The sequence below is a fragment of the Oncorhynchus keta genome, chromosome 12 (assembly GCF_023373465.1).
Source record: "Oncorhynchus keta strain PuntledgeMale-10-30-2019 chromosome 12, Oket_V2, whole genome shotgun sequence".
In the NCBI taxonomy this organism is placed as follows: Eukaryota; Metazoa; Chordata; class Actinopteri; order Salmoniformes; family Salmonidae; genus Oncorhynchus; species Oncorhynchus keta.
The window spans coordinates 50,154,937-50,169,911 of NC_068432.1; the positions used below are offsets into that span (position 1 = coordinate 50,154,937).

Here is a 14,975-nt window from a genome sequence, read left to right on the forward strand (position 1 = left end):
TACAAAGTAATGCATCAATAGTTAAGCTCAGAGCACTGAAATGGGATCTGACGCATTGATTTCAACACTGAGGTGTCAGACTAGCCTGATTGCCATGTTTGTTGGCGTTACCATGCCAACTCCTTGTCACTCATTGTCATGTTCTTTTTTTTTTTTTTTTTTTTGCTCGGCAAGAACACAAACACATTGGCACTCAGGGCTACGCTCAGACAGTCATTATGGTTGCAATAATCATTCAAGCAAGTACTGTAGAATCTTCAATTTCAACAATTAACCAATCATTACTACGTCATAGAGCGACAGCAGTTAAGCAGTTGCACAAAGGCTATTATAGACATAACACAAATGTATATAGTGTCATTAGGAGATGCCATAGAAAATAAACATATCTAGATATCCAAGGAGCCCTTTCTCTCAATACATTTTCTAGAGAGACAGTCTGCTAATGTGCTCCTATTAATGTCTCACAATACAAAGCAATACACAATTTGGCTTTCAACATCACTGCAAAAATGTCTACAATTCCAGTAGTTTGGTATACGATTTAAATGTTTATCTTTGATCCCAAAATGTTTGCCATTAGGAAGACAACCTTGCATCAAAACCTGAAGTTATGGTTTCATCAGCAGCCATGGTAATGCAGAGATAATGTAGAGATAATGTAGTGATGATAATACATTTAGATCATTCAGAACCTGATACATGAGTTAAAAGTTTCAGTCCATTTTTTTCTGTCAAAAAATATCAACCCAAAAAAACACGACGACATATGGACTTCCCTGTATAACAGAAATGCACATTAGTACGCTCTCTATTCTATTAGTAAAAACAAAAACACTATTCTGTAAATACATTCTAAAGGGATCTGATCTTCAAATTACACATTTTCATTGCCTTAATTTGTTTGTTTCAGACAAGAAGCCCCCCTCACACTATAGGGCACAGGAGAATTGTCTGATGTGACAAGAAGCCCCCCTCACACTATAGGGCACAGGAGAATTGTCTGATGTGACAAGAAGCCCCCCTCACACTATAGGGCACAGGAGAATTGTCTGATGTGTCAAAAAGCCTCAGAAACAATTCAGTCAAAAAAACCTGTCCTTGTTTTACGCAGTATACAGAGCGCCATAGGTCTGTTGGCTCGTTCAGCAATAAGCCAATGATGTGGTATTGTTTTTATAGATCTGCCCAATACGGACCAACACTCACCTAATGAATGTACCAACTGGGGCACAGGAGTCTCGCCTAATGAATGTACCAACTGGGCACAGGCGTCTCGCCTAAGGAATGTAGGCAGATGTCGCATTTGGAATATCAGATAAGTAACACTTAAAAATGCTCACTTGCAAAATATCACCACATGCAAGTTCAAAGTGAAGGTGATCCATGGATTAGGTATGGATGGTATTGTGGATATGTCCAATAACATAAACATAGTCAGATGGCATTTTTTGTTCACTAATTTGAACATATTCAACCAATCAACCAAGTTCGAAAATAAATTGAAACAGTGCATGAACAAATAAAATACGTAGAAATTTAACGATTATAGCTAATGTTACAAATATATTTTTTGTTGTTGTTAGTTTTAATATGAATCCAAATTCATTAAGAAGACACACTCATTACATTAAATATTTAGCCTTCGTTGGTCAGTAGAGCATCTCACCACTTCCTTGACCTTCTTTGACACGTTACAGTTTTATAATAATAATCACTTTTGAAGCCGTCTCGTGATGCACAAGGTGTGTAGTTTCTAGCATAGTGCCCCTGAGAATGGAATGATACCTGAATAATGTACACACGTCTTAAGGACACATCTTTAGGACACATCTTTAGGACACATATTTAGGGCACATCTTTAGGACACATCTTTAGGGCACATCTTTAGGGCACATCTTTAGGACACATCTTTAGGACACATCTTTAGGGCACATCTTTAGGACATATCTTAAGGACACATTTTAAGGACACATCTTTAGGACACATCTTTAGGACACATCTTTAGGACATATCTTAAGGACATATCTTAAGGACACATCTTAAGGACACATTTTAAGGACACATCTTTAGGACACATCTTTAGGACACATCTTTAGGACATATCTTTAGGACATATCTTAAGGACACATCTTAAGGACACATCTTTAGGACACACACCCAGGGGTGGTTTCCCAGATACAGATTAAGGGTTCAATTCAATCAGCTCCACTTTAGGCAACATTAGATCAATCAATCAATCAATCAATCAATCAATCAATCAAATGTATTTATAAAGCCTTTTTTTCTTACAAAATGTTGAATAAAAGGTATCAAACAGTTTATATTTTATATAATGTTTGAAACAGCTGGTCAAATTGGCGATGTACTGTATGTCAACACTTCGGGAAGATGAGCCCCATTTTGTGGGTTAAACAGGGACTTCGGGAAGATTAGCCCCATTTTGTGGGTTAAACAGGGACTTCGGGAAGATTAGCCCCATTGTGTGGGTTAACAGGGACTTCGGGAAGATTAGCCCCATTGTGTGGGTTAAACAGGGACTTCGGGAAGATTAGCCCCATTGTGTGGGTTAACAGGGACTTCGGGAAGATTAGCCCCATTTTGTGGGTTAAACAGGGACTTCGGGAAGATTAGCCCCATTTTGTGGGTTAACAGGGACTTTGGGAAGATTAGCCCCATTTTGTGGGTTTAACAGGGACTTTGGGAAGATTAGCCCCATTTTGTGGGTTTAACAGGGACTTCGGGAAGATTAGCCCCATTTTGTGGGTTAAGAGGGACTTCGGGAAGATTAGCCCCATTTTGTGGGTTTAACAGGGACTTCGGGAAGATTAGCCCCATTGTGTGGGTTAAACAGGGACTTCGGGAAGATTAGCCCCATTTTGTGGGTTGAACCAGATCCAAATAAACAAAGTAACAAAACAAAAAAACGAAGACATATCAAAGTAGTCTAACTAGTGCCACAATGATTTACAACGATCCAGCCCTGAACAGCAACTCACACTGATATATATGATATACAGATGTAGGATCGTAATTTGATCACTCTTTTGTTTCTGAGAATTGCAAACTTGCAGTGTTTTTGACTTTTAAAAACCCTACAAAAATGTCCATTAATTATAATCCACATAATTCACATTTCCTGTTGCAGCAGGATTATTTTACTGCTGTAGCAAACTGGTTCATATTAAGATCCTACATCTGTCTCTCCATAAACCCTTCCCATTCCCTCCTCAAGACTTGTCAATAACGGGAGTCAAGGCAACGTAGCTGCTGCCATTTTTTTCGTCACCCTCCTTGTTGCTCACGGGGGAATAAGATGTGTCTTCCTTTGTTGACTTCTATAGATGAAGACAGCGGAGGGATGGAGAGAATGGAGGATGGAGTAGAGAGCAAGAGTGGAGTGAGAGAAAGAGAGTAGAATTGGAGAGAGAGAGTGAGAGAGGAGAGAGTGGAGAGAAAGAGAGAGGGTGGAGTGAGAGAGTGACAGGGAGAGTGGAGGGAGAAAGAGTGGAGGGAGAGAAAGAGAGATAGTGGCAAAAGAGAGAGTGGAGAGAGAAAGGGAGAGCGATACAGGAGACAGAGAGTGGAGGGAGAAACAGAGAGTGGAGAGAGAGAGTGGAGGGAGATAGAGAGAGATAGTGGAGGTAGGGAGAGAGAGAGAGTGGAGGGAGAGAGAGTGGAGGGACAGAGAGAGTGGAGAGAAAGAGAGGAGGGAGGGAGGGAGGGAGGGAGGGAGGGAGGGGCGAGAGATAGTGGAGTGAGAGAGAGATGATGGAGTGGAGGGATATAGTAGAGAGAGGGGATAGTAGAGGGAGGTAGAAAGTGGAGGGAGAGAGGGATAGAGACAGTGGAGGGAGGTAGAGAGGGAGGGAGACAGTGGATGGAGAGAGGGATGGAGACAGTGGAGGGAACCAGTGGAGGGGGGTAGACAGTGGATGGAGAGAGGGATGGAGAGAGTGGAGGGAGAGAGGGATGGAGACAGTGGAGTGAGAGAGGGATGGAGACAGTGGAGGGAGAGAGGGAGGGAGACAGTGGAGGGAGAGAGGGATGGAGAGAGTGGAGGGAGAGAGGGATGGAGACAGTGGAGGGAGAGAGGGATGGAGACAGTGGAGGGAGAGAGGGATAGAGACAGTGGAGGGAGAGAGGGATGGAGACAGTGGAGGGAGAGAGGGATGGAGACAGTGGAGGGAGAGAGGGATAGAGACAGTGGAGGGAGAGAGGGATGGAGACAGTGGAGGGAGAGAGGGATAGAGACAGTGGAGGGAGAGAGGGATGGAGACAGTGGAGGGAGAGAGGGATAGAGACAGTGGAGGGAGAGAGGGATAGAGACAGTGGAGGGAGAGAGGGATAGAGACAGTGGAGGGAGAGAGGGATGGAGACAGTGGAGGGAGAGAGGGATGGAGACAGTGGAGGGAGAGAGGGATGGAGACAGTGGAGGGAGAGAGGGATAGAGACAGTGGAGGGAGAGAGGGATGGAGACAGTGGAGGGAGAGAGGGATGGAGACAGTGGAGGAGAGAGGGATGGAGACAGTGGAGGGAGAGAGGGATAGAGACAGTGGAGGGAGAGAGGGACGGAGACAGTGGAGGAGAGAGGGATAGAGACAGTGGAGTGAGAGTGGGATGGAGACAGTGGAGGGAGAGAGGGATGGAGACAGTGGAGGGAGAGTGGGATGGAGACAGTGGAGGGAGAGAGGGATGGAGACAGTGGAGGGAGAGAGGGATAGAGACAATGGAGGGAGAGAGGGATAGAGACAGTGGAGGGAGAGAGGGATAGAGACAATGGAGGGAGAGAGGGATGGAGACAGTGGATGGAGAGAGGGATGGAGACAGTGGAGGGAGAGAGGGATGGAGACAGTGGAGTGAGAGAGGGATGGAGACAGTGGAGGGAGAGAGGGATAGAGACAGTGGAGGGAGAGAGGGATAGAGACAGTGGAGGAGAGAGGGATGGAGACAGTGGAGGGAGAGAGGGATAGAGACAGTGGAGGGAGAGAGGGATGGAGACAGTGGAGGGAGAGAGGGATAGAGACAGTGGAGGGAGAGAGGGATGGAGACAGTGGAGGGAGAGAGGGATGGAGACAGTGGAGGGAGAGAGGGATGGAGACAGTGGAGGGAGAGAGGGATGGAGACAGTGGAGGGAGAGAGGGATGGAGACAGTGGAGGGAGAGAGGGATAGAGACAGTGGAGGGAGAGAGGGATGGAGACAGTGGAGGGAGAGAGGGATAGAGACAGTGGAGGGAGAGAGGGATGGAGACAGTGGAGGGAGAGAGGGATAGAGACAGTGGAGGGAGAGAGGGATAGAGACAGTGGAGGGAGAGAGGGATAGAGACAGTGGAGGGAGAGAGGGATGGAGACAGTGGAGGGAGAGAGGGATAGAGACAGTGGAGGGAGAGAGGGATAGAGACAGTGGAGGGAGAGAGGGATGGAGACAGTGGAGGGAGAGAGGGATAGAGACAGTGGAGGGAGAGAGGGATAGAGACAGTGGAGGGAGAGAGGGATAGAGACAGTGGAGGGAGAGAGGGATAGAGACAGTGGAGGGAGAGAGGGATGGAGACAGTGGAGGGAGAGAGGGATAGAGACAGTGGAGGGAGAGAGGGATAGAGACAGTGGAGGGAGAGAGGGATAGAGACAGTGGAGGGAGAGAGGGATGGAGACAGTGGAGGGAGAGAGGGATGGAGACAGTGGAGGGAGAGAGGGATGGAGACAGTGGAGGGAGAGAGGGATGGAGACAGTGGAGGGAGAGAGGGATAGAGACAGTGGAGGGAGAGAGGGATGGAGACAGTGGAGGGAGAGAGGGATGGAGACAGTGGAGGGAGAGAGGGATGGAGACAGTGGAGGGAGAGAGGGATGGAGACAGTGGAGGGAGAGAGGGATGGAGACAGTGGAGGGAGAGAGGGATGGAGACAGTGGAGGGAGAGAGGGATAGAGACAGTGGAGTGAGAGAGGGATGGAGACAGTGGAGGGAGAGAGGGATGGATACAGTGGAGGGAGAGAGGTAGAGAGTGGTTACTTATAGTACCAATCTAGCGAACAAAACATTGAACAAAATAGCTTGTCAGGATCATAATCTTTCAGATACAGTGTTTGTTGTACAGTCATGCATGTCCTATCAGCGGGGACACATTGGACTGTATAAAGGAACAGTTGGACACAGATTAAGTTTAGTCCTGGAGAATTTCCATTGAGCATGTTTTTTTCTTTCTCTTCAGGACTAGGCTTAAAGAATACATTAAACTTAATTCTGAACAGAAACATAAAGTGCATACCGGACTGTTAGAATGGGTTAAAATGCACTGGTTAATACAGTCACTATATCATGGTCTTATCAGAGGTAAGAAAATAGTCAATTTGAGACCTATTTTATTTTCGAATATTAGATTTGAGTTTAATGTTATGATGCAGAACGCACTACGACCTTTATTAAAAAAAACGTGTTGTGAAACAAAGATGTTAACAACTGGTCAGAAAGAGAACAGTAAAGAACATCATGTTGTCATCATGTTGTCTTCATGTTGTCATCATGTTGTCTTCATGTTGTCATCATGTTGTCTTCATGTTGTCTTCATGTTGTCATCATGTTGTCATCATGTTGTCATCATGTTGTTATCATGTTGTCTTCATGTTGTCATCATGTTGTCATCATGTTGTCATCATGTTGTCATCATGTTGTCTTCATGTTGTCATCATGTTGTCATCATGTTGTCATCATGTTGTCTTCATGTTGTCATCATGTTGTCATCATGTTGTCTTCATGTTGTCATCATGTTGTCTTCATGTTGTCATCATGTTGTCTTCATGTTGTCTTCATGTTGTCATCATGTTGTCTTCATGTTGTCATCATGTTGTCATCATGTTGTCATCATGTTGTCATCATGTTGTCTTCATGTTGTCTTCATGTTGTCATCATGTTGTCATCATGTTGTCTTCATGTTGTCATCATGTTGTCATCATGTTGTCATCATGTTGTCTTCATGTTGTCATCATGTTGTCATCATGTTGTCATCATGTTGTCATCATGTTGTCTTCATGTTGTCATCATGTTGTTATCATGTTGTCTTCATGTTGTCATCATGTTGTTATCATGTTGTTATCATGTTGTCATCATGTTGTTATCATGTTGTCATCATGTTGTTATCATGTTGTCATCATGTTGTTATCATGTTGTCATCATGTTGTTATCATGTTGTCATCATGTTGTCTTCATGTTGTCATCATGTTGTTATCATGTTGTCTTCATGTTGTCATCATGTTGTCTTCATGTTGTCATCATGTTGTCATCATGTTGTCATCATGTTGTCTTCATGTTGTCTTCATGTTGTCATCATGTTGTCTTCATGTTGTCATCATGTTGTCATCATGTTGTCATCATGTTGTCATCATGTTGTCTTCATGTTGTCATCATGTTGTCTTCATGTTGTCATCATGTTGTCTTCATGTTGTCTTCATGTTGTCTTCATGTTGTCATCATGTTGTCATCATGTTGTCTTCATGTTGTCTTCATGTTGTCATCATGTTGTCTTCATGTTGTCTTCATGTTGTCATCATGTTGTCATCATGTTGTCATCATGTTGTCATCATGTTGTCATCATGTTGTCATCATGTTGTCTTCATGTTGTCTTCATGTTGTCATCATGTTGTCATCATGTTGTCATCATGTTGTCATCATGTTGTTATCATGTTGTCATCATGTTGTCATCATGTTGTTATCATGTTGTCATCATGTTGTTATCATGTTGTCATCATGTTGTCATCATGTTGTCATCATGTTGTTATCATGTTGTCATCATGTTGTCATCATGTTGTTATCATGTTGTCATCATGTTGTCTTCATGTTGTCATCATGTTGTTATCATGTTGTCATCATGTTGTCATCATGTTGTCTTCATGTTGTCATCATGTTGTCATCATGTTGTCATCATGTTGTCATCATGTTGTCTTCATGTTGTCATCATGTTGTCATCATGTTGTCATCATGTTGTCATCATGTTGTCATCATGTTGTCATCATGTTGTCATCATGTTGTCTTCATGTTGTCATCATGTTGTCTTCATGTTGTCATCATGTTGTCATCATGTTGTCATCATGTTGTCATCATGTTGTCTTCATGTTGTCATCATGTTGTCATCATGTTGTCTTCATGTTGTTATCATGTTGTCATCATGTTGTCATCATGTTGTTATGCCCTGACCTTAGTTATCTTTGTTTTCTTTATTATTTGGTTAGGTCAGGGTGTGACAAGGATGGTGTGTTTTGGTTTTTGTATTGTCTAGGGGTTTATATATGTCTAGGGGTTTTCTAGTCTAGGGGTTTATATGTCTAGGGGTTTATATATGTCTAGGGGTTTATATATGTCTAGGGTTTTTTAGTCTAGGGGTTTATATATGTCTAGGGGTTTATATATGTCTAGGGGTTTTCTAGTCTAGGGGTTTATGTATGTCTATGGTTGCCTAGAATGGTTCTCAATCAGAGGCAGCTGTTTATCGTTGTCTCTGATTGGGAACCATATTTAGGTAGCCATATTCTTTGGGTATTTTGTGGGTTAGTGTCTATGTAAAGTTGCCTGTGTCAGCACCAGTGTTTATAGCTTCACGGTCAGTTTGTTTCATTCATTCTTCCTTTAATAAAGAGGAAATGATTATCATCACGCTGAGCCTTGGTCTCCTCGTTACAACGAACGCATGTTGAGAGAAGAAGGGTCTTGTGACCAACCAAACCACAGCCTTAAGTTTTACAGTATTCTCTATTATTCTGTGTCTCCTCATAGAAAAAGATATAGGAACACTGGAATGGACATTGGGTAACCTAGTAACAGCCATCTTTTAGGGTTCATGACCTAGCCTCTCGTCTTTTAATAGGATCTCTATAAATTTAGTTGGCGTACCTATTCTATCTACAACATGACTTTCACGTTCCCCATTTGTGACATTTCTTGCTGCCATTTTAAAGTACTTTATAGTTGAGGGCCAGGCCAGGACTTATTCTTGACTTGACCAGGAACCGCTCTGGGCTCTAACTATAGTTTACTGAAAAAGAGAAAAACACTCTTGTCCTGCTCCTCCCTGACACAGGCCCTCAACACTCTATCTTCCCAGAGAAACACAGGTCAGTATCCTGGGATGATCTAATCCACTGCCAACAGAATATATCTGCCTGTGTGAGCATGGGTTTGATTAAGTCCCACTGTTATTCTAACACACCCGCTCCCCTCCCTGCCGAACTTTCCCACCAGTCTTTCACTGTTCTATATAAAAAAAAGATATATACAAAAGCAAGGGGAACTAAGAAAAGGGGTGGCAGGTAGTCTAGTGGTTAGAGTGTAGAGGTGGCAGGTAGCCTAATGGTTGGAGTGTAGAGGTGGCAGGTAGCCTAGTGGTTAGAGTGTAGGGGCGGCAGGTAGCCTAGTGGTTAGAGTGTAGAGGTGGCAGGGTAGCCTAGTGGTTAAAGTGTAGAGGTGGCAGGTAGCCTAGTGGTTAGAGTGTAGAGGTGGCAGGTAGCCTAGTGGTTAGAGTGTAGAGGCGGCAGGTAGCCTAGTGGTTAGAGTGTAGAGGTGGCAGGGTAGCCTAGTGGTTAGAGTGTAGAGGTGGCAGGGTAGCCTAGTGGTTAGAGTGTAGAGGTGGCAGGATAGCCTAGTGGTTAGAGTGTAGAGGTGGCAGGGTAGCCTAGTGGTTAGAGTGTGGAGGTGGCAGGTAGCCTAGTGGTTAGAGTGTAGAGGTGGCAGGTAGCCTAGTGGTTAGAGTGTAGAGGTGGCAGGTAGCCTAGTGGTTAGAGTGTAGAGGTGGCAGGGTAGCCTAGTGGTTAGAGTGTAGAGGTGGCAGGTAGCTTAGTGGTTAGAGTGTAGAGGTGGCAGGTAGCCTAGTGGTTAGAGTGTAGAGGTGGCAGGGTAGCCTAGTGGTTAGAGTGTAGAGGTGGCAGGGTAGCCTAGTGGTTAGAGTGTAGAGGCGGCAGGTAGTCTGGTGGTTAGAGTGTAGAGGCAACAGGTAGTCTAGTGGTTAGAGTGTAGAGGTGGCAGGTAGTCTAGTGGTTAGAGTGTAGAGGTGGCAGGTAGTCTAGTGGTTAGCGTGTAGAGGTGGCAGGTAGTCTAGTGGTTAGAGTGTAGAGGTGGCAGGTAGCCTAGTGGTTAGAGTGTAGAGGCGGCAGGTAGTCTAGTGGTTAGAGTGTAGAGCTGGCAGGTAGCCTAGTGGTTAGAGTGTAGAGGCGGCAGGTAGTCTAGTGGTTAGAGTGTAGAGGCGGCAGGTAGTCTAGTGGTTAGAGTGTAGAGGTGGCAGGTAGCCTAGTGGTTAGAGTGTGGAGGTGGCAGGTAGTCTAGTGGTTAGTGTGTAGAGGTGGCAGGTAGCCTAGTGGTTAGAGTGTAGAGGCGGCAGGTAGTCTAGTGGTTAGTGTGTAGAGGTGGCAGGTAGCCTAGTGGTTAGAGTGTAGAGGCGGCAGGTAGCCTAGTGGTTAGAGTGTAGAGGCGGCAGGTAGTCTAGTGGTTAGAGTGTAGAGGTGGCAGGGTAGCCTAGTGGTTAGAGTGTAGAGGAGGCAGGTAGCCTAGTGGTTAGAGTGTAGAGGAGGCAGGTAGCCTAGTGGTTAGAGTGTAGAGGAGGTCTAGTGGTTAGAGTGTAGAGGCAGCAGGTAGCCTAGTGGTTAGAGAGTAGAGGTGGCAGGTACCCTAGTGGTTAACGTGTAGGACCAGTAACCGAAAGGTTGCCAGATCGAATCCCCGAGCTGACAAGGTACAAATCTGTCGTTCTGCCCCCTGAACAAGGCAGTTAACCCACTGTTCCTAGGATGTAATTGTAAATAACAATTTGTTCTTAACTGACTTGCCTCGTTAAATAAAGGGTTAAATAAAACCGGGAAGAAACATGGTCGTGGTCAAACCTTCTGTTTGTATTCGCAGACGATGAGGCCGATGAACACCGGCAGCAGGATGGCCCCCAGACCAACCAGGACGAGAGGGGAGTTGGACACCAGCATCACCATCAGCAACAGTTTGTGGAGCTTCGCCGCCGACACGTCGTCAATCACTACCGTCTGAACAAAACACTCAATGCGATTAAACGCTCGGATTTAAATGAAACATTTTCTGAATTGAAATGTCATATTCTACAAAAGTTGTATATTTTCGTGGAGTCAAATGAAACGGTGATTATCTCACCTCATTGATAAACATAACAGGGAAGATGGTCTCGTTTAGGGATTTGGTTTTCCTGTGAAGGAAAATAGATTGTAAGAAAATCATTCAACAATGGACGGTAATAATATAGATATCATAAAGATTATGAGCTTTATTATTGATACTTGAACTTGGGTGTTGGTTGTGAGACGGAAATAATTAAACAAAAGAAGGAAATCATTCAGAAACGGAAACTATATGTCTTTAGCTAGCTGGACTTGAGTGGTGGTTGTGAGATGGAAATCATTCAGAAACAGAAACTATATGTCTTTAGCTAGCTGGACTTGAGTGGTGGTTGTGAGATGGAAATCATTCAGAAACCATAGACTGTATGTCTTTAGCTAGCTGGACTTGAGTGGTGGTTGTGAGATGGAAATCATTCAGAAACCATAGACTGTATGTCTTTAGCTAGCTGGACTTGAGTGGTGGTTGTGAGATGGAAATCATTCAGAAACCATAGACTGTATGTCTTTAGCTAGCTGGACTTGAGTGGTGGTTGTGAGATGGAAATCATTCAGAAACAGAAACTATATGTCTTTAGCTAGCTGGACTTGAGTGGTGGTTGTGAGATGGAAATCATTCAGAAACAGAAACTATATGTCTTTAGCTAGCTGGACTTGAGTGGTGGTTGTGAGATGGAAATCATTCAGAAACCATAGACTGTATGTCTTTAGCTAGCTGGACTTGAGTGGTGGTTGTGAGATGGAAATCATTCAGAAACCATAGACTGTATGTCTTTAGCTAGCTGGACTTGAGTGGTGGTTGTGAGATGGAAATCATTCAGAAACCATAGACTGTATGTCTTTAGCTAGCTGGACTTGAGTGGTGGTTGTGAGATGGAAATCATTCAGAAACAGAAACTATATGTCTTTAGCTAGCTGGACTTGAGTGGTGGTTGTGAGATGGAAATCATTCAGAAACCATAGACTGTATGTACTCACGGAAAGCCACCGATTCTGTTGATGAGAATGTTGATCTGAGCTCTCTTACTGGCCCGGATAGGAACACCAGTGGTCTGGAAGTGTAGATCAACACAGGCACAGATTTGATGAGCCATGGGAACTGCAGGTGTAACGCTCAATGTACTGGATATTTGATTCATGTCTAGGTTAAACATCTATAACTATAACCTGGTAATGTCTAGGTTAAACATCTATAACTATAACCTGGTAATGTCTAGGTTAAACATCTATAATTATAACCTGGTAATGTCTAGGTTAAACATCTATAACTATAACCTGGTAATGTCTAGGTTAAACATCTATAACTATAACCTGGTAATGTCTAGGTTAAACATCTATAATTATAACCTGGTAATGTCTAGGTTAAACATCTATAATTATAACCTGGTAATGTCTAGGTTAAACATCTATAACTATAACCTGGTAATGTCTAGGTTAAACATCTATAATTATAACCTGGTAATGTCTAGAGGTTAAACATCTATAACTATAACCTGGTAATGTCTAGGTTAAACATCTATAACTATAACCTGGTAATGTCTAGGTTAAACATCTAACTATAACCTGGTAATGTCTAGGTTAAACATCTATAACTATAACCTGGTAATGTCTAGGTTAAACATCTATAACTATAACCTGGTAATGTCTAGGTTAAACATCTATCATTTTAACCTGGTAATGTCTAGGTTAAACATCTATAACTATAACCTGGTAATGTCTAGGTTAAACATCTATAACTATAACCTGGTAATGTCTAGGTTAAACATCTATAACTATAACCTGGTAATGTCTAGGTTAAACATCTATAACTATAACCTGGTAATGTCTAGGTTAAACATCTATCATTTTAACCTGGTAATGTCTAGGTTAAACATCTATAACTATAACCTGGTAATGTCTAGGTTAAACATCTATAACTATAACCTGGTAATGTCTAGGTTAAACATCTAACTATAACCTGGTAATGTCTAGGTTAAACATCTATAATTATAACCTGGTAATGTCTAGGTTAAACATCTATAACTATAACCTGGTAATGTCTAGGTTAAACATCTATAACTATAACCTGGTAATGTCTAGGTTAAACATCTATAACTATAACCTGGTAATGTCTAGGTTAAACATCTATAATTATAACCTGGTAATGTCTAGGTTAAACATCTATAATTATAACCTGGTAATGTCTAGGTTAAACATCTATAATTATAACCTGGTAATGTCTAGGTTAAACATCTATAATTATAACCTGGTAATGTCTAGGTTAAACATCTATAACTATAACCTGGTAATGTCTAGGTTAAACATCTATAACTATAACCTGGTAATGTCTAGGTTAAACATCTATAACTATAACCTGGTAATGTCTAGGTTAAACATCTATAACTATAACCTGGTAATGTCTAGGTTAAACATCTATAACTATAACCTGGTAATGTCTAGGTTAAACATCTATCATTTTAACCTGGTAATGTCTAGGTTAAACATCTATAACTATAACCTGGTAATGTCTAGGTTAAACATCTAACTATAACCTGGTAATGTCTAGGTTAAACATCTAACTATAACCTGGTAATGTCTAGGTTAAACATCTATAACTATAACCTGGTAATGTCTAGGTTAAACATCTAACTATAACCTGGTAATGTCTAGGTTAAACATCTATAATTATAACCTGGTAATGTCTAGGTTAAACATCTATAACTATAACCTGGTAATGTCTAGGTTAAACATCTATAACTATAACCTGGTAATGTCTAGGTTAAACATCTATAACTATAACCTGGTAATGTCTAGGTTAAACATCTATAACTATAACCTGGTAATGTCTAGGTTAAACATCTATCATTTTAACCTGGTAATGTCTAGGTTAAACATCTAACTATAACCTGGTAATGTCTAGGTTAAACATCTATAATTATAACCTGGTAATGTCTAGGTTAAACATCTATAATTATAACCTGGTAATGTCTAGGTTAAACATCTATAATTATAACCTGGTAATGTCTAGGTTAAACATCTATAACTATAACCTGGTAATGTCTAGGTTAAACATCTATAATTATAACCTGGTAATGTCTAGGTTAAACATCTATAACTATAACCTGGTAATGTCTAGGTTAAACATCTATAATTATAACCTGGTAATGTCTAGGTTAAACATCTAACTATAACCTGGTAATGTCTAGGTTAAACATCTATAATTATAACCTGGTAATGTCTAGGTTAAACATCTATAATTATAACCTGGTAATGTCTAGGTTAAACATCTATAACTATAACCTGGTAATGTCTAGGTTAAACATCTATAACTATAACCTGGTAATGTCTAGGTTAAACATCTAACTATAACCTGGTAATGTCTAGGTTAAACATCTATAACTATAACCTGGTAATGTCTAGGTTAAACATCTATAACTATAACCTGGTAATGTCTAGGTTAAACATCTATCATTTTAACCTGGTAATGTCTAGGTTAAACATCTATAACTATAACCTGGTAATGTCTAGGTTAAACATCTATAACTATAACCTGGTAATGTCTAGGTTAAACATCTATAACTATAACCTGGTAATGTCTAGGTTAAACATCTATAACTATAACCTGGTAATGTCTAGGTTAAACATCTATCATTTTAACCTGGTAATGTCTAGGTTAAACATCTAACTATAACCTGGTAATGTCTAGGTTAAATCATCTATAACTATAACCTGGTAATGTCTAGGTTAAACATCTAACTATAACCTGGTAATGTCTAGGTTAAACATCTATAATTATAACCTGGTAATGTCTAGGTTAAACATCTATAACTATAACCTGGTAATGTCTAGGTTAAACATCTAACTATAACCTGGTAATGTCT

General features: G+C 41.7%; 1 protein-coding gene across 1 annotated transcript in view; it reads right to left on the reverse strand.

Moving 5' to 3' along the window:
• Positions 1 to 2,047: 2,047 nt before the first annotated feature.
• Positions 2,048 to 14,975, reverse strand: part of LOC118391586 (lysosome membrane protein 2-like) — a 64,961-nt gene continuing 52,033 nt past the window's right edge. Inside the window, exons 9-12 of the mRNA XM_052458585.1 lie at positions 12,094 to 12,167; positions 11,135 to 11,186; positions 10,858 to 11,010; positions 2,048 to 3,338 (exon numbers count right to left, since the gene is read on the reverse strand). Of these exons, the coding sequence (XP_052314545.1) occupies positions 3,231 to 3,338; positions 10,858 to 11,010; positions 11,135 to 11,186; positions 12,094 to 12,167 (387 nt within the window). The 3' untranslated portion in view covers positions 2,048 to 3,230. The remainder of the gene's footprint in view (positions 3,339 to 10,857; positions 11,011 to 11,134; positions 11,187 to 12,093; positions 12,168 to 14,975) is intronic.